The 23110-nt window shown below is 37.0% G+C and overlaps 2 protein-coding genes and 1 pseudogene across 3 annotated transcripts in view; 2 read left to right on the top strand and 1 right to left on the bottom strand.

Annotated features, from left to right (window-relative positions):
* LOC107726760 (septin-5-like) overlaps positions 1 to 1685 on the top strand; it is a 9300-nt pseudogene extending 7615 nt beyond the window's left edge.
* A 1986-nt stretch (positions 1686 to 3671) lies between these two features.
* On the top strand, positions 3672 to 15560 carry septin4a (septin 4a). 2 transcript variants are annotated; one of them, XM_016536458.1, is made up of 13 exons: positions 3672 to 3965; positions 4119 to 4126; positions 8020 to 8334; positions 8451 to 8547; positions 8636 to 8722; positions 9963 to 10086; positions 10298 to 10432; positions 10988 to 11105; positions 11362 to 11460; positions 11543 to 11639; positions 14194 to 14356; positions 14491 to 14590; positions 15428 to 15560. In XM_016536458.1, exons 1-13 carry the CDS (start codon positions 3908 to 3910, stop codon positions 15485 to 15487), a joined length of 1461 nt encoding a protein of 486 aa, XP_016391944.1. In that variant the 5' UTR covers positions 3672 to 3907; the 3' UTR covers positions 15488 to 15560. The 2 variants fall into 2 exon arrangements, with proteins under 2 accessions (XP_016391944.1, XP_016391945.1); XM_016536459.1 differs by lacking the exon at positions 4119 to 4126.
* Positions 15561 to 16895: 1335 nt separating this feature from the next.
* Positions 16896 to 23110, bottom strand: part of mntb (MAX network transcriptional repressor b) — a 23305-nt gene continuing 17090 nt past the window's right edge. Inside the window, exons 5-6 of the mRNA XM_016536457.1 lie at positions 19445 to 19637; positions 16896 to 18757 (exon numbers count right to left, since the gene is read on the bottom strand). Coding sequence (XP_016391943.1) covers positions 18078 to 18757; positions 19445 to 19637 — 873 coding nt within the window. The 3' untranslated portion in view covers positions 16896 to 18077. The remainder of the gene's footprint in view (positions 18758 to 19444; positions 19638 to 23110) is intronic.

Here is a 23110-nt window from a genome sequence, read left to right as displayed (position 1 = left end):
CAAGCATGAATAAATGTTTTATTTATTAAAGATGACGACCACGATCAACAGCAAAAAAACATGCCTAAACAGCACGAGAGAGAGAGAGAGAGAGAGAGAGAGAGAGAGAGAGACTGCCTGAATGACTGAGCGCGTCCTCCATCAGGTTGTCATATTCATGAAAAAAAATAGTTTGCTATGTCCTAAGAGTAATGTTGTGGTAATATCCTAATATCTTTTCAATGTTTAGGGGTAACGTACTCCCTCATGAGTCTGGTGTCAGTGCTATAAAGTGAAGCATCAGCATCAGCTCTTCCCCCTGTCGTTTATTCCAGCGTTTACTCCTCACGTCACTAGCTCCGCCCCTGCGCCATAGCTCGTGACCGGAAGAGAAGATGAGTCGTCTTGAGGGGGAGGGGAGGTTAACGTTTTTTGATTAAAGATTACAAGGGCACATGAATTTTTTAAAAATAATGAAGTACACGGATAAATTATTTATAATAAACACTACAGTATTCCATTAAAAAATACGAATTTTCAATTTTGATTTCATGGTGACTTTAAGTAAACAGACAGGTTTACTTAATTTACTACATTATTAGGCTACTTTGACCATCGCCCATAGATCAACTAACATAGGTGAGAATCAAGATATTTCTTGATATAGTTAATGCGTTTGGGAATGTTTTGAATAAAAAGGAAAAAAATAAATAAATAAAACATAAGTGCTATTGTGGCTGTGTGTCACATGACGACCTTTTCTAATTTATATATTAATTGAGATACTACACCGAATAGTTTTGCCTTTAAAAATCCATGTCACACTACAGAGCTATACTTAAGTGAACCGTAGTGGTCATAAAAATATATGTAAATGTTTTTTGAGTGCTAAATATACAACTTCACCTCATAAATACAAATTTAAATTAAATATTTTATGTTAGTTACCAACTACACTTAAACAAAGTGCAAATTAAAGTCATTTTAAAGCAGAAACCATTGAACTGCTGTGTGTTGTGTTATGTAGCAAACTGACCAATAATTGTTGTCATGATCCTGCAGCTGGCTCAACTGAGGTGGCACAGTGGCCTCTGTCTGACAGACTGTAGCTTTGGGAACATCAACACTACAGTAACCTCACGTACGTTCGTGGACTATAGCTCTGCATTCAACTCTGTCATCCCCTGCAAACTGACCACAAAACTCCACCAGCTAGGCCTGATCCCACTGCTCTGCAACTGGATGCAAGATTTCCTGACAGAGCCCCCACAGGTAGTGAGACTGGGCCCCTGCACATCCTCCACCATAACTCTGGGCACAGGTACACCACAGGGGTGTGTGCTCAATCCCATTCTGTACTCTCTCTTAACCCACGACTGTGTGCCTCCATCTGACACCAACACCATAGTAAAGTTTGCAATGACATGACTTTAGTGGGGCTGATCATGGACGAATCAGCCTACAGAGCGGAGATATGCTACACAACCTGGTGTTTGAGGAACAACCTGTCTATGAATACTGGGAAGACCAAGGAGCTCATAGTTGACTTCAGGAGATCCCAGAATCAGAATTATGCTCAGGTCTTCATCAGTGGAGAGAGGGTGGAGAGGCTTCCCAGCATCCGTTTTCTAGGGGTTCACATCACAGAGGACCTTACCTGGACCACTAACACCACTGTTAGGCACAGCAACGGTTGTATTTCCTGAGAACAATGAAAAAAGCCAGACTGACACTTTTACCGCTGCTCTACAGAGAGCATCATGTCATACTGCATCTAAACGTGGTATCTCAACTGCACTGCAGCAGACAGGAGGGCACTTCAGCGTGTTGTCTCCAGCGCACAAAGGATCATCGGGACTCAACCCCCAGCACTGGAGGACATATACTGAATACAGTGTCTCAGGAAGGCAACTAACGTCATCTGCTGCCATCTGGCAGGAGTCATAAAGCCATTTATGCTCGCACAACCAGATTTAAGAACAGTTTTTCCCCCAGAGCTGTGGCCGCTCTCAAACCAACCTGAACTCACAATGTCCACACTATCTGCCAACGTATGCTGTTTACATACAGTCCAGTACACATAACAGTGAACACTGCATGCTGAACATTCATGAACATACATGCAATACTGTTGTTGTTAGAAGGCACCGCCTCTTGCACTTCCCACTTTATCATAGTACATTGCTGCTGCAGTACCATTTATATTGCTTACTATGTATAAATTGTTTACAATTTACGTATACTTTTCTATGTGCAATATTACAAGTACTGCTTATGCATCTCACTTGATTACATTATACTGTTGCTACACTGCTGTTACTGTTCAACTAGTTCAACTGTCAACTGTAGTATTTAGAATGTTTATATACGTTTCTTTTATCTATTTATTCGAGTTAGTTTCCTGTTCAGCATTGTTTATTTCTAGTCTGTTACTGTGATTTCTGTCTCCTAGTGTCCTCTTGTAGTTTAATTAATAGGATTTTGGGTTTATCTTGTGTCGTTCCTTATCAACACGTGACAGTATTTCACTGTTTTATGGCATTTTTGTCTACTGAATGTCTTTTTTCAGAAAGAGATTTCATCAACTGAGGAATCGGTATTGTTCAACAACAGTACAATCCAATGAATGCCCTGCACTTCTATTCCTCAGCCTCGATTTCATGCCTGTCAAACATTAAATACGGTGCTATCCTGACTAAGATCTTTTAGAATTTAAATGCAGTTGTCTGGCACATGCAGAAGTGATGCCACTGACCAAATAAAAAAATTAAATAAATAATAATAATAAAATAAAACATATCTAGCAAGAAAGGCACTTATCGAGTGAGAGGTCAAAAGGGCAGCTGCTTGAGCTATCTGTGCAAGGGTCGCTGTGATATTGCCAAGACAACAACATCCTGGATCAACATTACTGTCCAAAAATATAGACCTAACCCAATCCCTACCGCTAAACCTAACCCTACCCATAATTTGTTCCTAAAATCAGAGAGAAGTGATAGGTGAATAACAAGGGTGTAGAAGCACCTAACCCTGATTGTAAGCCTAAAACTGACATTTCTTTAAAACGTATCCCTCAATTCTGATTGGTTGATTGGAGTGTTGTTCCAGGATCAACAAGGATGTTGATCCAGGAACATTTTCTAAGTGCCTGCTTTCTTGTTAAATATTATATTTCACATTAAATGTTATAATTTATACATATAATTCATAGCACAATTCATACTTTTTACTAAAACATCTTATTTTTCACATTGAATGTGCTTTTTTGTTTTATTTTATATGTTAACTTCTGATCCAGTTTGTAGAGTTTTTACATTTTTTAATGAATTACATACATTTTACAGTGTAGCCTTAATCAGAACCTGATCATTTGAAATGTGAAAAATATCCTCAATTTTCTAGAAAGGATATTCCCTTTTAGCTGATGTACATTTAAGCTGTATCCATTTAGGCTAGCTACTATAATGAAAGAAACCATGTAGTATTTTCATGGTTATGGCAATTAGTTCACAGTTAAAGGCATTTATTATTTTACTTAAGTCTTTCATTTGTATTCATATTTTAAACGCAACATAATTAAACACAATAAACCGACAAACGAACACCATGACGCTAACCAACGCATCTTTACGCTGGCGTCGGCACCTATTCGACCAATCAAAGACTTGTTTATAAGCGCGACGCAACTAAAACGCTCCTAGGACACTGCAAGTGAACGCGACGCACAGCTCTCACTGATTGCACTGAGCAGCTGTCAGATTAGACAGTTAGCCGCGTTGGTTGTGCCTGCTTTTATCCGTATGTACCGAACATTTAGAGGGTCAGGAAAGTTGCGTTAATAGTGCGGAGATTAACTCCGCATAGAGGAAGAGATATTTAGAAAAACACCCAAAGCATTGACAAGTGGATGTAAACTCCGTCTGGTAACATGGAGCACCTGTCGTCGACCACCAACCGGTTCGTGAATGCGATGTACAGGCAGCGAGGTAAGTTTTATTTATTTTTTTTAATCACGATACATTTTCTAAATTATGGATTTGCAAATGTAGGTTAATGCAGCTCACCAATTCTATATTAATTTTGAAACTTTAATACTCTCTCTCTTTCTCTCTCTCTCTTCACACTTTCATTGGCACCAGATCCTGAGGTATGGATGTATAAAAGTTAATCTCCTCATTTAAGATAGAAATGTAGTGAGAGTTGTAACAAACCAGTCAAACTGTGCCAGCAGTCACGACCCCCACTTCTCCAGCATCTTACTGGAGATCAGAGTATTAGTGTGAGGTTTTAATGTGTCTGGACTAATGAGCAGTGACGGGCTGAATGCAGGTCACGTTGTTTGCATTAGAGTTGGAGCGACTTCCTGTGTTGAATCTTATATTAATTTTGAAACTTTAATACTCTCTCTCTTTCTCTCTCTCTCTCTCTTCACACTTTCATTGGCACCAGATCCTGAGGTATGGATGTATAAAAGTTAATCTCCTCATTTAAGATAGAAATGTAGTGAGAGTTGTAACAAACCAGTCAAACTGTGCCAGCAGTCACGACCCCCACTTCTCCAGCATCTTACTGGAGATCAGAGTATTAGTGTGAGGTATTAATGTGTCTGGACTAATGAGCAGTGACAGGCTGAATGCAGGTCACGTTGTTTGCATTAGAGTTTGAGCGACTTCCTGTGTTGAATCTGTACTGTGTGGGGAGACCGGGTATAGTCGTAATGCTTTTTGTTTCAGCATCTGTAACTAGCTGAATTTTTTAGCCAGAGTGCTCAAACTTTTATACAAAGTACCCACATTTGTTTACTACAAAAGGCACCAATTCAAAACTCACCAACAAAAATATCACAGCCCCTATAAGTTGATGTCAATACATGGAGTGCCTTTGTTACAATCTACCACACTGCATAAGTTGTAACCTGTTTTTATATGGTTGTAACACATGCTGGGGTAAGTTGTAACAATTTGACAAAAGAAGCAAAAACAGCAGCCACACCATGCAATATGCAATATAAAAACAGGTTTATTGAAACAATCTAAATGAACAATACAAAACCATGTCTCACTTTCTAGACAACATTAAAGCTCTCGGTTGTATGTAAGGGGATGCTAAAATGTGTTACAACTTACCCCACCCCTGTCATCCAGTGTTTTAGCTAGCTGTATTAGCATGATGGTTTGAAATTAGCAGTTTAAAAATGCATCACATTTTGCCTGAGAATCCACAATTTAGTCTAATGTAAGTTATATGATTTTATCTGCAACAGTTTAAATACTAAACAAAATATAGCTTTGGTAAAAAATTTACATTCTTACCTCAAAATCATTTTATTTTCTTTATAAATCTGCATGTGTCTGAAAACCATTCATATGATCTGGGAGGAAGTGGGTAAATAATGAAATTATCATAGCTTGTCTAGCTAAATTATCTAAATTATCATAGTTTATCTAGTTTATCCCTGATTGGTGGAATTGGTGTTGTTACAACTACACCCGGTTTCCCCTAAGGACCGTTTTTCTTGTGTCTTTCAGACCTGTTGAGTGTGTTCTGTTCTGTTCTTCTTTAGCAATGTGATGGTGTGATTTTGTTCTGATTAAGCATGTAATTAGGTCAGAAAAATGGTTTGTTAAATGAGTAGTTCGCTCATAAATTAAAATTGGAGTTTGACAGCCCCAGTCCCCATTCACTTTAATAGTATGGAAATAAGTAGTTGGTACATTCTGCCTACATCGCTTTTGGCGTTTCATGAATAGGTCTGGAAAACATGAAGGTGAATAACTGAGAGAATTGACAATAAATTAATGTGTATGATTAAACACGACTTAGGATTTTTTGCCTACTCTTGTAATAATTCCAATACATTTCCATATAGCTAATGAAAGTAAATGGGGTCTGTCGAGCTCGAAATGAATAGAAAGATTAGCAATGAATATTGACATAAATTTCAGTCTTTTTCTCACACGTTTTTGTCATTCACTGTAAACCTGAATAAGCTGGCAAAACTAAAAAAGGTAATAAGTTAAATAAAAAATGTAAATCAAGAAATTCAGTTTAAGAAGTTCAAGTTTAAGTAAGCAGAACTAGCAGATTTGTTTTATTTTGTACTCGCATGTTAATGCTCTTAACTTGGAAAAGTAAGCTAACTCATATGTTTAACTTAAAATAATTAACTTAAAATGTAATCTAAAATAGTTTTAGTAGTGGAAACTTAACTATAACTAGCTAACTCAGTAAAAGCTAACTTGCTGTTCTCAAACCAAGATCATGCTCCACTCATCACCATGATGGTAACCCCCAAAAAACATTCTGGGAAATAGAAATCCCAGCCCAGTTTCAGTTAAATTTAAATTTCTAAATTAAAAGAATGCTAAAATGTGTTACAACTTACCCCACCCCTGTCATCCAGTGTTTTAGCTAGCTGTATTAGCATGATGGTTTGAAATTAGCAGTTTAAAAATGCATCACATTTTGCCTGAGAATCCACAATTTAGTCTAATGTAAGTTATATGATTTTATCTGCAACAGTTTAAATACTAAACAAAATATAGCTTTGGTAAAAAATTTACATTCTTACCTCAAAATCATTTTATTTTCTTTATAAATCTGCATGTGTCTGAAAACCATTCATATGATCTGGGAGGAAGTGGGTAAATAATGAAATTATCATAGCTTGTCTAGCTAAATTATCTAAATTATCATAGTTTATCTAGTTTATCCCTGATTGGTGGAATTGGTGTTGTTACAACTACACCCGGTTTCCCCTAAGGACCGTTTTTCTTGTGTCTTTCAGACCTGTTGAGTGTGTTCTGTTCTGTTCTTCTTTAGCAATGTGATGGTGTGATTTTGTTCTGATTAAGCATGTAATTAGGTCAGAAAAATGGTTTGTTAAATGAGTAGTTCGCTCATAAATTAAAATTGGAGTTTGACAGCCCCAGTCCCCATTCACTTTAATAGTATGGAAATAAGTAGTTGGTACATTCTGCCTACATCGCTTTTGGCGTTTCATGAATAGGTCTGGAAAACATGAAGGTGAATAACTGAGAGAATTGACAATAAATTAATGTGTATGATTAAACACGACTTAGGATTTTTTGCCTACTCTTGTAATAATTCCAATACATTTCCATATAGCTAATGAAAGTAAATGGGGTCTGTCGAGCTCGAAACGAATAGAAAGATTAGCAATGAATATTGACATAAATTTCAGTCTTTTTCTCACACGTTTTTGTCATTCACTGTAAACCTGAATAAGCTGGCAAAACTAAAAAAGGTAATAAGTTAAATAAAAAATGTAAATCAAGAAATTCAGTTTAAGAAGTTCAAGTTTAAGTAAGCAGAACTAGCAGATTTGTTTTATTTTGTACTCGCATGTTAATGCTCTTAACTTGGAAAAGTAAGCTAACTCATATGTTTAACTTAAAATAATTAACTTAAAATGTAATCTAAAATAGTTTTAGTAGTGGAAACTTAACTATAACTAGCTAACTCAGTAAAAGCTAACTTGCTGTTCTCAAACCAAGATCATGCTCCACTCATCACCATGATGGTAACCCCCAAAAAACATTCTGGGAAATAGAAATCCCAGCCCAGTTTCAGTTAAATTTAAATTTCTAAATTAAAAGAAAGTAGTTCATTAAACTCAAAACAATGAAACCATTCAGATTGCTTAATGCGTCAGTTTCATGAACTTAAAAGAAAGTTCTAAATATTCATAAAAGTTATTAATTTGTTTAATTTAAGTTTGCCCTACTCAAACCAATTAATTATTTTGAGCATTAAGGTTTATAGTGTTTGTCTATTTGACATTAATATGGCTATAGATCTTTAATTAGAGGGAAGAAAGAAAAAGCCAATCACAATTCAGTACACAAATACAAAAAAGAAAAAGAAAGAAAAAATCACAATACAGTAGAAAAGATCTGTAGCTACTTCTTTGACATCGCAACCTTAACTGTTCAAGATGATTATTTTATATAGTTTATATATAGTGTTAAGTTTATAAAACCTGAAACTATAAAGTAATTTGTGTCCAATATCTGACAGTTGTCTAGTTTAGCCATAGAAGACTGTGAGGATGCTGAATTGGCCTATACCATGAGAGACCTGCCCCCTCGAGCTGGTCACAGCTTCCCTGGATGCGAGATGCCCATGATGGACAGGGAGCCAGATGGCAGCACCCGTCCTCATACTCCAAGAACACCCACTTTCACACGGCCGATGAACAGAAGTCTCCTGGGCTCCGATCCGGAATTACCCCGCCGTGGGCAGCTCAGCTCCATGAGCTCTCTGGATTCTCCCCTGAGCCCCACTCACCCGAAAAGTCCTTGGGGCAGATTTGACCCCTATGACTCTGCTGAGGTAATGTCAGTGCTGTGTATGATGCATAATGTTGACTCAGCCTGTTTGATTGTTTGCTCTGGACCTGATTTTGAAAATACTTATTTTGAAATCACCTCACCATCTGAGACTTTTAGGATCAAGATAAGGAGTATGTTGGATTTGCAACGCTGCCTAACCAAGTGCACAGGAAATCTGTGAAAAAGGGGTTCGCCTTTACTCTTATGGTGGCAGGTGAGATCATCAGATGCTGTATGTCATAGACAGCACAAAGTAAAAATTATATTTGATGTTCAATAAAACTTTCTTTTGATCCGTTCAGGGGAATCGGGTTTAGGGAAATCTACACTAGTCAACAGTCTCTTCCTCACAGACCTTTACAAAGACAGGAAGATGCTGAATGCTGAAGGTAAGAGTCGGGGTTATTATCATTAACTAATCCAAAAACAATTTAAAAAAATTACTTCGAATAAGCATTTACTGAAATAATCTTTTAATCTTAAAAATAAATTTATTTCAACTAGTTTTCAGTGCAACATAATTAAAGTCAAAGTACTGAAATAACTAAAACTAAAAAGCGAAGAAATATAAAAAAAATCAAAAAGTACTATAAATTACTAAAACTTTAACTAATATTAAAATGAAAACAGAAAATATCAAATTAAATTCTAATTTAAAATATCACCAAATACTAAATTAGCATTTCAATGATACTAAAATAACACTGGTAAGAGCAATATTCTTCTGGAAAACAACCTTTGTATGAATATACTTCTAAGCATTATGTAGTTTAGTCAATCACAACACACATTTTTTGATAAATCTAATAATATATTCAAGAATATGTTAGAAATGCAATTCATAAATACATCATCAAACGTACTTTTAATTTCTGAATTAAAATTCATTGTGATAAAATATAAAAAATATTTGAAAAACTTCCCTTGACTAAATCAAAGTCATGTGGTACAACCACTATGGAGGAACAAAAAAGGTCTGTAGATCTCTTAAAGGGGTCCTATTATGCTCTTTTACAATGTCTTGAATTTGTTTTAGGAGTGTACTAGAACATGCTCTCATGCTTGGTGGTTCGAAAAACGCATTATTTTTTACATAATTTACATTATTACAATACCTTTCTCCCCAGTTTGGCACAAACGGCTCAATTAGTTTCGGGTTTGATGAAGGCCCGGATCTTTTTTATGCCCAAACATACACACTACACACTGACTAAAATTCAAAAAGTGAAAAAGCATAATAGGACCCCTTTAAAATATCAAATAATTTGACTTAATGACAAGTAAAGCTAGTTCAGGTTGTAAAATGTCATGTGGTATATCCCCCCTAAAAAAAAAAAAAACTGTAATATTTTGTCATTAATTCATGATATTTGTTAAAACAATTGGTTTACCTTGAAAAAAAAACATTTTAATAAAGCTTAAGATGTGAACATGTATGTCATTATTACTTGATGGTTACACCACATGACATTTTTAAAGTCATTAACTTTTCTTGAAAATGGTATACATTTTCAAAACCACATGAAAACAACATGAATTGAAATATTAGCCTACATATCTAAAAACTTGGCATACAAGATAAAGATCTTTTTTTCTTTATCTTTATTGTTCTTCATTGACCCATTTCAGAGCGGATATCACAGACAGTGGAAATCACAAAACACACTGTGGCTATAGAGGAGAAAGGAGTCAAACTAAAACTCACCATTGTGGATACGCCGGGATTCGGTGATGCTGTCAACAACACAGAAAGGTGGAACTGGAATGTGAATTATTAGAAAATGATACAGAAGTTATTATTAGAAGTCATTTCTCTCAGAATAAATGTTTTCTATGTCATATTGTCTCTCAAATACTAACAATATTTGTTTTTGTGATGTTACTTTGTTGATACAAAGTAACTATATCAAATACTTTTGCTCATTTTCAGTTTTGTAACCTCAATTTTATGTTAATTGTAATAGCTGGAGGGCAGTTGTGGACTACATTGACCAGCAGTTTGAGCAATACTTTCGTGACGAAAGTGGCCTCAACCGTAAAAACATTCAGGACAACCGTGTGCACTGCTGCCTCTACTTCATCTCACCTTTTGGCCACGGGTAACACTCCCTGACATTTACAAGTAGTGATCAATATTTCACCCAGGATTGGGTTTCCTGAAAGCATTGTTAGCCAACTATGGACGCAAGTTCGGTCATTAATCAATGATTCAGTGTTTCCTGAAACCGTAGTTCCAAAGAACAATTGCAAACAGCATCACAAAGTTGTATGGTTAGAGCTACAGCTCTTAACCTGTGGTTAGAAGCATAGTTTGTAGTTAACACAACTCCGTTCAGGTCAGTTTCAGTTTATTTTTCAGTTATCAGCATCATCTGAAAAAGAAGCGTTTAGTTAGTCCCAGTCAGTCCCAGAATCTATTCTCATGTTCTATTTTGAAATTGTGAATTTGTGTTGCTTTCTTCCCAAATATTGGCATCAGCATTGCTTGATGTAAACCCCATATCGATCAAAGACTATTTGAGATTAAATCAGTTTAATAATAAAAAAAATGTAAATCTGGAGTTTTTACTCAATCTTAATTGCAGTGGCATTTTGTTCTGGAAATGTACCTCAGGAATTATGGGAGTGACTCTTTTTTTTCCTCTTTTTTTCAGTCTCAGACCGATGGATGTGGAGTTCATGAAGATGCTACATGAGAAGGTCAACATAGTGCCTGTGCTGGCCAAAGCAGATAGTCTCACTCCATTGGAAGTCAGAAAAATGAAAATGAAGGTGTGTATGCCGTGTATAAAAAGTATATAAATGTATGTATATGTGTGTGTATATATATATATATATATATATATATATATATATTAGAGGGGAACTGTCAGGACCCTCTAGGCTCTCAGAGAGGGCCTAAACTATTGTAAAAACAATATTTGCAATTTTGAGAATTTTTTAAATGACACATTTTCAATATTATTTTTAATAAAAAGTCATCATTTCTATTAATATCACAGTCACCATGGGTTTGTTTTCTCTTTAGATTTGTGAGGAGATTGAGAGATTCGACATCAACATCTACCAGTTCCCTGAATGTGATTCAGATGATGAGGAGTTCAAACTTCAGCATCAGGAACTGAAGGTGACCTGCCCAGCTCCGTATTTACATCAGAATTACCATTAAAGTGACTAAACTGAAATGTGGATTTCCTTCTTTATTACAGGACAGTGTTCCTTTTACAGTAATTGGCAGTAATGTCCAAGTTGAAAGCCAAGGCAGGCGTTTCAGAGGCCGTCAGTACCCCTGGGGTGTGGTGGAAGGTATTTATACCATCATAGTGGTGTTGCGTACATAATCTTTTATTTGTAAACAGACAATGAAATAAGTTTCACTGAAAAAACAGTAATTTATGCAGTAACAATCTGTACTGTATGTTCTGATCTGGATACATGCAGTCCACTCATGTTAAGCGATGTATACTATATAGCAAATCTCAACTGCTTGAATATTATATATTATTAGCCAGTGATATATTAGAAGTTGGATATATAGTATGTCCTACTTCACCTGCATACATACAGTATGCACATGTAAAGCACTATACAGTATATTATATAGCAAATCTCGGCTCCATGATTGTCATTGCAAAATGTGAACTGTATTATCTTTTTTTTTTTTTTTTTACTTTATCTGCATACGTGCATTACAGTCATGCTTTTTTATTTGCAACAAAAATGTAACTTAATTATCGTTGGATACATAGAGAGTTGGAAATAAAGTTCCATATTTAGCTACATCCCATTTTATCAGCATACATACTGTACAGTAGTGATGATGGGAGAAACAAAGCTTTGAATCAAATGAACCAATTGCTTCGCAAAATGATTCACTATTTCGAAGTGTTTGAAACACCACACGCTGGTGATGCCTGCTGGTCAAAACTGTGTAAATGCAACAAAAACTCCAAACATGCATAAAAGCAGCAAACAGCAAATTAACTAACCATCCATTAAATTACCATGAAATATTAAGTGTCTGTATGTTCTTTTATCAATTTTCAGGGCTTGTTTTTGTTTGTTCTATGGATGGCTCATCTATACGGGCCTATAAGAGACTATTAACTACTATAACTCCTTTAAATTATACAAATGCCTCTTAAAATTTCTACAAATTCATAAAACTGAAATGAAATCAGGTAAAATATAGACACTCATTCAATGGTTCGCTACTGAGAGGCGATCTCAGTGATCTCGCATGATTCATGGGTTCACAGAGCTCACCCCCAGTGGTGAACCATTGAAATGTCGAAACTTTTTTGTTTCGAAACAGCCTCGTTTACTGAAATCACATGACTTTGGCAGTATGATATGCACTCCAAACCAAGTGTGTCGCACAAGTCCTGAAAAGTGAAGTCCAAAAAGTTTCGATCGCCCCAGGTGGGTGGACCCAATAGAGGTCATAAACCCCACCCTCTCCATGTAATCTAATGGAACGTGAGAGAGACAAACTAAACAATTCAAATACACTTCTGTCATGACAACTCTCGGAGGGATTGGCATGGTAATGTACATGACAATGTTAATGTATTTGGTCTTGGCGGAATAGATCTGCTACGCTGCTGCGGCAGAGCAAGTACCGAGACTTGCTACTGCCAATACATCCACAACATGCTACTGTGAGCATGTAAGAAATATTGCTGCTGCAAATATAACGTACATGAAATAACCCCCATATAGCATACATGAATCACCTCGTAGCAGATCTATACAGGTGGAGCTGGGGAAGGTGGAGGGTTTCTGAGTCTAGCTGCACTGCTACGGCAAGCACTAGTCATATATTTGAATGTTGAGCAGCGAGCTCATTGGCTACCGATACGGGAGAGAACCAATCAGCTGTGCCGTGTGATAACTATGTCATTAGGTCAGATTGAGTTGGATCTATTGGACTGCGCCATCTAGAGTTTCATGCCAGAACTCTGTATTTCAAATAATTTTTTTCCAAAAATATTTTTGTCATTTTATGTAGCTTTTATCACACTGATAAGCTCAAGTTAGTTTTTTAAATAAGTTTGGTTTTAGTTAGTTATTTGATGCTATAAAAACGGGAGTGTGACGTCATGATTGATAGCTTCTCTAAGCGAACTGAAGCTCCAGGAGGATCTTCAGGAGGAGAACGGAGCTATAATTTTAATTTCTACATTTACTGCAATCAGCAGACATCAAAATTGGAGAAGTCCAGCTACTTAAAAAAAGGTCGAGGGGCGTGTGCTTGCGATCGACTCTGTGGGAGTGTGGGCGGGACCTTGATACCTCGGCTCCACTTTGTTCACTACTGCGCAGACTCTGGTTCCGAGTTCACTACTGCATAGACTCTGGTCCCAAATCAGTAAATCAGCACTGGGACACTGGCAGCTTCACTTTTCTTCAGTGGAAGAGAGTGAATGTGCGTCGTCCATATTTTTTACAATCTATGCTCAAAACCAATGATTCAAAACAAAAGATTCATAAAGGTTTCGAAGCTTCATGAAGCAGTATTTCGAAAGTGCCCATCACTACTGTACAGTACATTCATGTAAAGTGATATATACAGTATAGTAAATCTCAGCTGCTTGAGTTTTTTTATCGCAAAATGTAACTATTATCGCCTAGCCCTATATACAATTGCATATAAAAATATGTCCAACTTTATTAGCATACATTCAGTATACACTCACGTAGGGTGATATGCTATATACAATATAGCATATCTCAACTGCTTGATTGCTTGAATTGTTGCCATTATGAAATTTTGGATTTTCTGTAAATTTGCTTTGAAACGATGTGTATTGTGTAAAGCACTATAAAAAAAAAATGTAAGTTGACTCTACTCTTGCAGTGGAGAACCCTGTTCACTCCGACTTCCTGAAGCTGAGGAACATGTTGGTGCGCACGCACATGCAAGACCTGAAGGATGTGACACGGGAAACGCATTACGAGAATTACCGCGCTCAGTGCATCCAGAATATGACCCGCATGGTGGTCAAGGAGAGGAAACGCAGGTCAGAGGATAAACTGACATCATCAGACTATATTCTGCAGTGCAAATTAATGGTGTGCTTATTCTTGATCATCATGCCATCACTGACCTTCCTGTGTGGTTTATGTTACTGTTTCATTGGTTGTATTCATCCAGTCTGTGTAACCGGCTAAGAGACAGCGCCTCAGACCTTCCTGTGCCTCTGATGCCTGTGGACAGTGAGACTGAGCGCCTTATTTGGGAGAAAGATGAAGAGGTAATACAGTTTTCTTTTATTTTTTTATCTAGCTAATTTTAATTAGACCATATAATGTCTTCATTCTCTTCAGAATGGATTCAGTGCACGTTTGGAATGGTACTAACTTACCATCCGCAATGTACTAACTACTATTTTTTTTTTTTTTATATATATATATATATATTAAGTGAAAGTATAGGTATTTACCACATTGTTGTCAAATGACCTGGGCTTCAGAATAGCATATTAAAATACTACTCTTACTATATCTGCCATATTAAAATATGGCAGAAGTAGAATGTACGGTGCCCCACACGACATGACACACAAAAAAAAGAACAAATTGTAAATTCATTTTGTTTATTCATTCTCTTGTTTAATCGTTGGCAATGTTGTAGTAACACATTCCCTTGTTTTAATTTAACTGAGACAAGGGGGAAAATTGTACAATGTGGGAACGAAAATGTAGTTTTCCCCCTGCAAGTCATTTGCGTCACTCTGTAAGAGTGGAATGCTAGTATGCCATTTCAAATTCAGTCCTCATCACGTTAAGTGGCGTCCAGTTATGAATTTAGAAAATAATTTTGCATTATTACATTTATTTTGCATTTTCAGTTAATTTTTGTATGAAAATGCATTTTTGACGGTGTGATCCAATTAAATAAAAATGATTAATTTGTATTTTAAATTTGAGTTTTGTTGAGTCTTCAGTCTGATTTGCATACTGTGTACAGTATGTATGCTGCAACAATAGTAGGGATTAGTATGCAAGCATATTTCAATACAGCCAATGTTTAAGTCTCTCCTAATATTGTAATTGTGTATTTTTTATTTTTTTACTCTTTCCTTCTGCAGTTGCGCCGAATGCAGGAAGTTCTGGAAAGGATTCAGGAGCAGATGCATCACGGACATTAAGACAGACTAATCAATTAATTTAAACGTGTATACGATAGAAATATGGCTTGAAATGTCAAAGGTTTAAGCTGCAGGAAATTGCAGTGAATATAATATTAACAGTAAAATGTATGCATCTTGTGAATGTAGGTGTTTGAAGGAATGTGTCCTATCTGAAAAGGTATGGAATACATCTACATAAATACTGTAATTAATTTTAGATTTAATGTAAATATGACTGTTGTGATACACAAGAAATAAGAACAATACAACTTGACTAGTAAATGTCATAAGATTTATTATGAATCGTCAATATGTTTTGTTTTTTTGTAGTAATCTAGCATATTTTAATAAGTTTTATTACTATTTCAGTTAAACATGGTGGACAATTTGATCTTAATGCAGCCCAAAATGTACAGGCGATATATAACTTAAACTTTCTCCATAGGGAAAATGCAGTTTTTCATATATTTATATATAATATCAATGTAGAATGAGGTCTAACGGTCCCGCCCACATCATACAGTATAATACATGGTCCCAAAAAATGAAATAAGGGGATGGATTAACATTTAAACAAACAAACAAAAACTGCAATCTACATGCAAAACCAGGCATCAGTATAATCCTAAAATACACATATGTGAATGCGTGCATACAGTGGGTACGGAAAGTATTCAGACCCCCTTAAATTTTGCAAGGAGGAATGGCAGAGGATCCCCAATTCCAGGTGTGAAAAACTTGTTGCATCAAAAAGACTCATGGCTGTATTAGATCAAAAGGGTGCTTCTACTAAATACTGAGCATTTTTCAGTTTTTCTTTTTTAATAAATTTGCAAAAATGTCAACAATTCTGTGTTTTTCTGTCAATATGGGGTGCTGTGTGTACATTAATGAGGAAAAAAAATTAACTTAAATGATTTTAGCAAATGGCTGCAATATAACAAAGAGTGAAAAATTTAAGGGGGTCTGAATACTTTCCGTACCCACTGTACCTCACATATATACATACATCCATACACGTATATTAAAATAATGAAAAACAAAACACAACGGTTAGGCTATTTTTTTGTTTGTTTGTTTTTTAACTGAGTGTGAAGCACAGCATGTATTATTCCATCTTCACATCCCTAAAAAAGGAAGTCAAACAGAAAATCCAAATCTCGATTTTGGGGGGTTTGCAGCAGGAAGAGGACGTTAAAAGCAGGAATCACAGTGTTCCATTTGAAAGTGACAGTATAAAGCAACAACGTGGTGTACCTAACCATCGACAGCAAACCATTAAGCTTACATAGGGAAACGGTCAGATGGCTAACTTTGTGCAGGTTCAATCAAGCGAGTGTATTGAGAATGACAGGCCGACTTTAAAAGAAGCACTGCTATTGGCAAAGGGGCTTTTTGTCTGATGTCAACAAAACAGCCTGTTTTAACCTCCTAAAATACTTATAAACAAGTGCCTACCTCACGACAATTTACACAATCACACATAATAAGGAAAAATGGACACAACAGCACCGAGCTACATTGGAAGGGCGCGCGCTTAGACACCATCTATGAACGTGCGCGTGACGAAAAAGATAGATTAACGTTAACGTATTTTCTAAGACCTCATTCGACGTTCTTCATCGTGTTGCTACAAGCACGAGAACATTGGTAACTGCTGTTTTGAAGAAACGGAAATGCCCGACACCGCAGCGCCCTGACACACGCCGTACGTAACGTTTTTAATAATTTGAAACGTTAATCAAGTATTACGAAGTATTGTTAGGTTAAATATCTGCGCACTTGCTGTAAGTTATGAATGCTTTAATGTACTTTCAAATTCATGTCTTTCTCAGATGTTGAATTGTACATTAGTCGAGTTTCCTTACAACCCATTCACCTCGACACTTTTAAGACTTTGAGTTTCTTTATTGCCAACAGATGCCTGTGACTGCAGGTCAAGACATGGCACTCTAATACGCTTGCGCTTCATATTCAGCAAAAATTGCGTAGGCAGCAGGTGGCGCCACTGGGCTTGAATTGGGGCTTAGGCACTTACATTTCCTAGCAAGTACAGAGACACTTTGAGTAACCTGATCTGTCTGAAGTCTGAATGTACCTGTTTTTTTTTAGTCAAAAGCCCCGTTTGACGAGTTTTAAATGCCCCTAAAATAGTCACACAGTAAACGTTTTTTTCCTGCATGCCTTAAAGTACTGAGCTTTAAGCACTCATTTTTGATTAGTGGAGATTTTTTTGGTGAATTAATGTAAAGCGTGAGATAATTTGCATACAGAAAAAAGGATACGAGGGAAAGGGAAGAAAGAATTGATTTGTTTTAGCACTCCACTCTCACATTACTAAAGACTGACCAATGTCTTCGAATCTAGTTAAGCAAGTGCATTACATGAATTTCTTTCCAGCGCTAGACACGCTAAAAGACACGCAAGCCCCTTCTACAAGCAAAAGAGGATGCGCTCCGATCCTGATGAGGTCCCCGGTGTGTAGGAGCGACAGTAGTGAATTTCTGAACGAGAACTAGTCGTCCTTTTTTGAAATTAGCTCTTCATCTTTAGTCTCTCTTGCTCTCACTTTGTGAGACCTCCTTTCATGGAAGTCCTCTCTTTTCTCTCAGGCCAGCTTTAGCGTGCTGACGGGAAAAGGAGGAACAGTTACCATAGTCACCGGATTGAGCACCGTCTGGCCCACCAGCCCGGTGTGATGGTGAGCGACCACGGCCGTTGGCTTTCCCACCATGGTGGCCTGCTGGCCTGTAACTGGCGTGCCGTTAACTTGGGCGTGAGAGTGTGGGTGGTGCGCCAATGTGTGTGTGATGTGCCCCACCATCGCCGGCTGCGAGACGGCTACTGACTGCGGGTAAATGGCCGCGGGGAGGTGGGCCACGGGATGCACGGTGATGTGTCCGATAGGCTGGCCGCCACTAGAGGGCGCAATGTGCGCCAGATGTTTACGCCCAGCTGGGATGATGTGGTTGACAGCTTGGATGACGGACGCATGGGATACGGAGGCGTGGGTGATGACTGTTGGCTGAGGAGGGGAAACGAGGTGGGAAGGGGGCGCAGGGGCGATGGCTTGAGGGGTGACCACTGTGGGCTGGAGTTGATTGGGTGGAGCGGAGGGTGGTGTGGTGGGTTTGTGTTGTATGGAGATATGTGTAGCGAGAATGGAGGGTGGAGGCATGGCAGCGCGGGGCTCTGATGGTGCCGGTGCAAACGGTTTGCCCACAGAAGACGAGGGTGGGGAGGAGAGGATGTCATCATCTACGTCTTGGTCGAAGTTGTCTTCACCCTCTGGAAAGAGCAGAAATGATTCATGGTAATTAGATTTTATGTTGTTTCTTACCCCTCATACACATTACAATTAATCATATCAGGGAGAAAAAATTGATGTTTGATGTAATATGAAATCATACTGTAAGTTTTAGAAGGAAAAATTGCCTATTTAATTGTTTAAGAAACCTCAACATGGGGGACCTCAAGGGGGAAAAAATCATAATAAAATCAGGTCTGGTGCAAAAAAACCTACAATCCCTGCCGGACTTGACTCGAACCCGCAACCTTTGGGTTACGAGTCCGACTCTCTAACCATTAGGCCACGACTTCCCCTCTTAACTAACAATTTGTAAAAAATAAAGTTATTAAAATAAACATTCTATTTACATAAAATGATTGTGAAATATAATTAGAATTTAACATAATGGTTTTCCTTTTTAATATATTTTGAAATGCTATTTATTTCTGTCATGGAAAAGCTACATATTCAGCAGCAATTACTTAAGTCTTCAGTTGTCACATGATGCTGATTTGCTGCTTAAGAAACATTTCTTCGTATGAATAGCTGAACAGTTGTGCTGCTTAATATTTTTGTCAGGATTTTTAAGTAAACAAGGATTCATTTCTTACCAAAAACATATATATATATATATATATATATATATACCGCTTATCTGATTTTATATTCACAAATATGTGCTGTACCTGATGCTGTTGATGTGGAGGCCTGATCATCTTCCGGTTGGACAGTTTGTCGGAGTATCCTGTCGATCTCCATGATGTCTATACACTGGCTCAACTCGTTCTTCAGCTTGGAGAGTCTTTGCTGGGTGGCGATCTTCTCCCGTGCCAAGCGCTCCATCTCATGCTCGTACTCCTTTTCTTTCCGCTTCAAAGTCTGCACGGAATATGATACATTACTCTTTGCATCATCTGCACTTCAATGCGCACATGAATCACCACAATGAACTGATGTCTAAGCTTGAGAATACACATTTGCTGTAAAGTCTCTACTTCATGTTTATGTATAACAACAAATAACTACTTGCAGATAAAAGAACAAGAGGTCATAAACATATTCCAAAACCTGTACAGGAGACTCAACTCACAATTAATTAACATAGTGGATGTTGCTAAGCTAAATGCTGCAACACTCAAGTATTCTCCTCAATTTTCCAAAAAAAAAAAAAAAAAAAAAACATTAATCTACACACATCACATGACACAGCCAAATAAAAGCTCTTTGATTTTAAATGGAATTGAAATTTTGAGATCACATGGCAAGTCAAATACCATTTTTTTCCTCCAATTATGTTCACTTGTGGATTTATTAAATCTTGGCTCCGAGCCAACAGTGCATTTATACTTGAGTCTTACATTTTAGAGGAGTTTGAGTTAAGATGACTATAAATGACCATAGGTTTGTGTAAAATACATATCCATATAATGCATTTATGCTCTACACACATCACATGACACAGCCAAATAAAAGCTCTTTGATTTTAAATGGAATTGAAATTTTGAGATCACATGGCAAGTCAAATACCATTTTTTTCCTCCAATTATGTTCACTTGTGGATTTATTAAATCTTGGCTCCGAGCCAACAGTGCATTTTAGAGGAGTTTAAGTTAAGATGACTATAAATGACCATAGGTTTGTGTAAAATACATATCCATATAATGCATTTATGCGTATTTATATAAATATGCATTTATTAATTTAATGTCATATTTGAAAGTAAGCGCGATGTTTAACATATTTGGTTATATTTAATCTCTTATTTAACCGTAATTATGATGTATGAATCGATAGTAATGCCAGAGCCTTGACTCCTTTTCACCGGCTTTATTTAAACTTCAAGTGCTGGAGTGATGTGATGTGGTGGGTACATTTCCCTCTCCACTTCCTGTGAAGTGATGAATCAATGTTCCCTTATTCCTTCATCCGTTTGCAGTGCTCTTCGAACTGAACATGTTCACTCCCTTCAGATTGGAATCTCACTAAAGATGTGAAGTCCACTTTGCAGCGAACTTGCGGTCTAATGGAACACACCTTAGGAGTCAAAATAACTCCAACGCGAACATACAGAAATAACTGAGTGCACCTTTTAAAAAGAGAGCAACAGTTTGAAGTCATACGGGGTGGGATGAAAATAAGGGATGTGGCAGTCACACAGGCAAATGGTTTGACCCACTTTTTGTGTCAAGGCCCGTTCACACCAAGAACGATAACTATAAAGATAACGATTAGGGATGTAACGATTCACTCAACTCACGATTCGATTCGATTCACGATTTTTTTTTTAACAAAATGAGATTTAAGACAAATTATAAATTAAATGTGTCCTTTTATTATTGCTTGGACAAAATACTGCACATTTCTTTGTGAAATTGAAATATAACACTATAATAATATACTAATATAGCACTTGTAAATTATTGCTCTTTTGTTGGTTTTGATTGCTTCTATTGTCCTCATTTGTTAGTCGATTTGGATAAAAGCATCTGCTAAATAACATTTAAATATAATGTAAATGTCCTGATTGGCTGTCAATATTTTTATCGTTCATCAGCTGGAAAAAAATGCTTCTGAAAGTGATTCCAACGATATCGTTTCTCTGTGCCTTTGTCATTATAGTTGTGGTGTGGACTCTGCTATTCTTTAATATTGAGAAAGATTTTTAGAACTATATCTTTATCGTTATCTTTACAGTTATCGTCCTTGGTGTGAACGGGCCTTTAGTCAGCTGACCACAGGACATCAAACTAGACTAATGGGAACAAACTGTTTAGACATTTAAACCAGGGGTGCCCAAACTCAGTCCTGGAGGGCCGGTGTCCTGCAGAGTTTAGCTCCAACCCTAATCAAACACACCTGAAGCAGCTAATCAAGGTCTTACTAGGCACACTAGAAACTTCCAGGCAGGTGTGTTGAGGCAAGCTGGAGCTAAACTCTGCAGGACACCGGCCCTCCAGGACCGAGTTTGGGCACCCCTGATTTAAACCCTTGAAGAGGAGCAGGTATGTCCGTCCACATTCAAGAAATGTGAGTAAGAGAGAGGCTGGCCGTGTAAGAGAGGAACTGCTTTGTGACAGAATGTTTAACATATGTGCTCATCCAATTTTACGAAACAAACTGTCCACAAAGCAAAGCAATTCACACACCCAACCCCATCTGTCAAAGCCTCGAGCATGTGACGGCTCTGACACACTGTCATCAGTCAGTTTCCTCCTCAGTCCCTCCCTCACCTATGCTCTGCCAAAGAAACTGTGACAACACGGGCATTTTGGCTCCTAATTAGCAGGAGTCCTGCAGAGTCACAGAGGATTGCAGTATACAGTAGAACAAAACCCGTTTCTGAGTGCTGAAGAAGCAGTGAGCGTGCACGAAGATAGAGTTATGCGCAGAGGTGGAGGGTGTTTTTTGTGCGTGTATGGGATTATATAACCCACTGATACAGTATTAAGGGAATATGAATGTGACTGGTGCAGTAGGTTGAGAGCGCAGGCAGAGAGAGAGAGTTTGTCCTAGTGAAGCCTGATCCAGTATTAGTCAGATTGGACTGTCTGGCCCTAAACCCCCTTCACACAGCAGGTCAACACCAATACACACACACACACACACGCACACACACACAGCAATACATACAAGCCAACACCTGTTTTCTACATGGATGGTACACAACCAGCCCTATTAAAATGTATAATATTAAAACATCATACATTTTTAAAAACTGTTTACTCTTCAGAAATGAACCTTCAACTGATTATATTAGGCTGCAATAGAAAGTTAATATAACATTGAAATACAATTACACAAACACTTGCTATGCACTAAATGTAGGGATGCACAGATATTAAAATCCTGGCTGATATGCTGACAAGCCACATATACAAATATATGCACACACAAAACACAAAAGTTTTGTGATTTTAAGGTTTTTGGAAATAATTCGCTCATGTTGTTCACCAAGGCTGCATTTGTTTGTAAAAAAAAAAAAACTTTTTTGTAACTTTTTATTTTATATATTACAGTTTTGTAACCCTTTTTATTTTATATATTAAAATAGAATAAAAAAGATATTTAAAAAATGTTTTTCCAGATGTTTTTATGAATAGAAAAGTTGAAAAGAACAGCATTTACTACATTTATTTTAAATAGAAAACGTTTGCAACATTATAAATGGCTTTACTGTCACTGTTTATCAATTTAATGCAACCTTGCTGAATAAAACTATTCATTTCATTAAATATTTCTTTAAATATCTAATATCTACTGATACCGATTAATAAAAATGAAAAATATCTAATGTTGGCCAGGAACTGATATACTGCAAAACAGTTTAATGGTTTGCAAAAAAAAAAAAAAAA

Source organism: Sinocyclocheilus rhinocerous, unplaced genomic scaffold (assembly GCF_001515625.1).
Source record: "Sinocyclocheilus rhinocerous isolate Xijiao unplaced genomic scaffold, SAMN03320098_v1.1 scaffold846, whole genome shotgun sequence".
Classification (NCBI taxonomy): Eukaryota; Metazoa; Chordata; class Actinopteri; order Cypriniformes; family Cyprinidae; genus Sinocyclocheilus; species Sinocyclocheilus rhinocerous.
The sequence above is the reverse complement of the archived record's forward strand: the minus strand, read 5'-3'. Positions and strand labels throughout refer to the sequence as shown.

Bases quoted from the DNA above. Each gene is read 5' to 3' on its own strand.
- septin4a (XM_016536458.1), top strand. From the start codon at position 3,908: ATGGAGCACCTGTCGTCGACCACCAACCGGTTCGTGAATGCGATGTAC. The intron at 8,548-8,635 runs GTGAGATCATCA...TGATCCGTTCAG, and splicing joins CTTTACTCTTATGGTGGCAG to GGGAATCGGGTTTAGGGAAA. The intron at 8,723-9,962 runs GTAAGAGTCGGG...GACCCATTTCAG, and splicing joins GAAGATGCTGAATGCTGAAG to AGCGGATATCACAGACAGTG.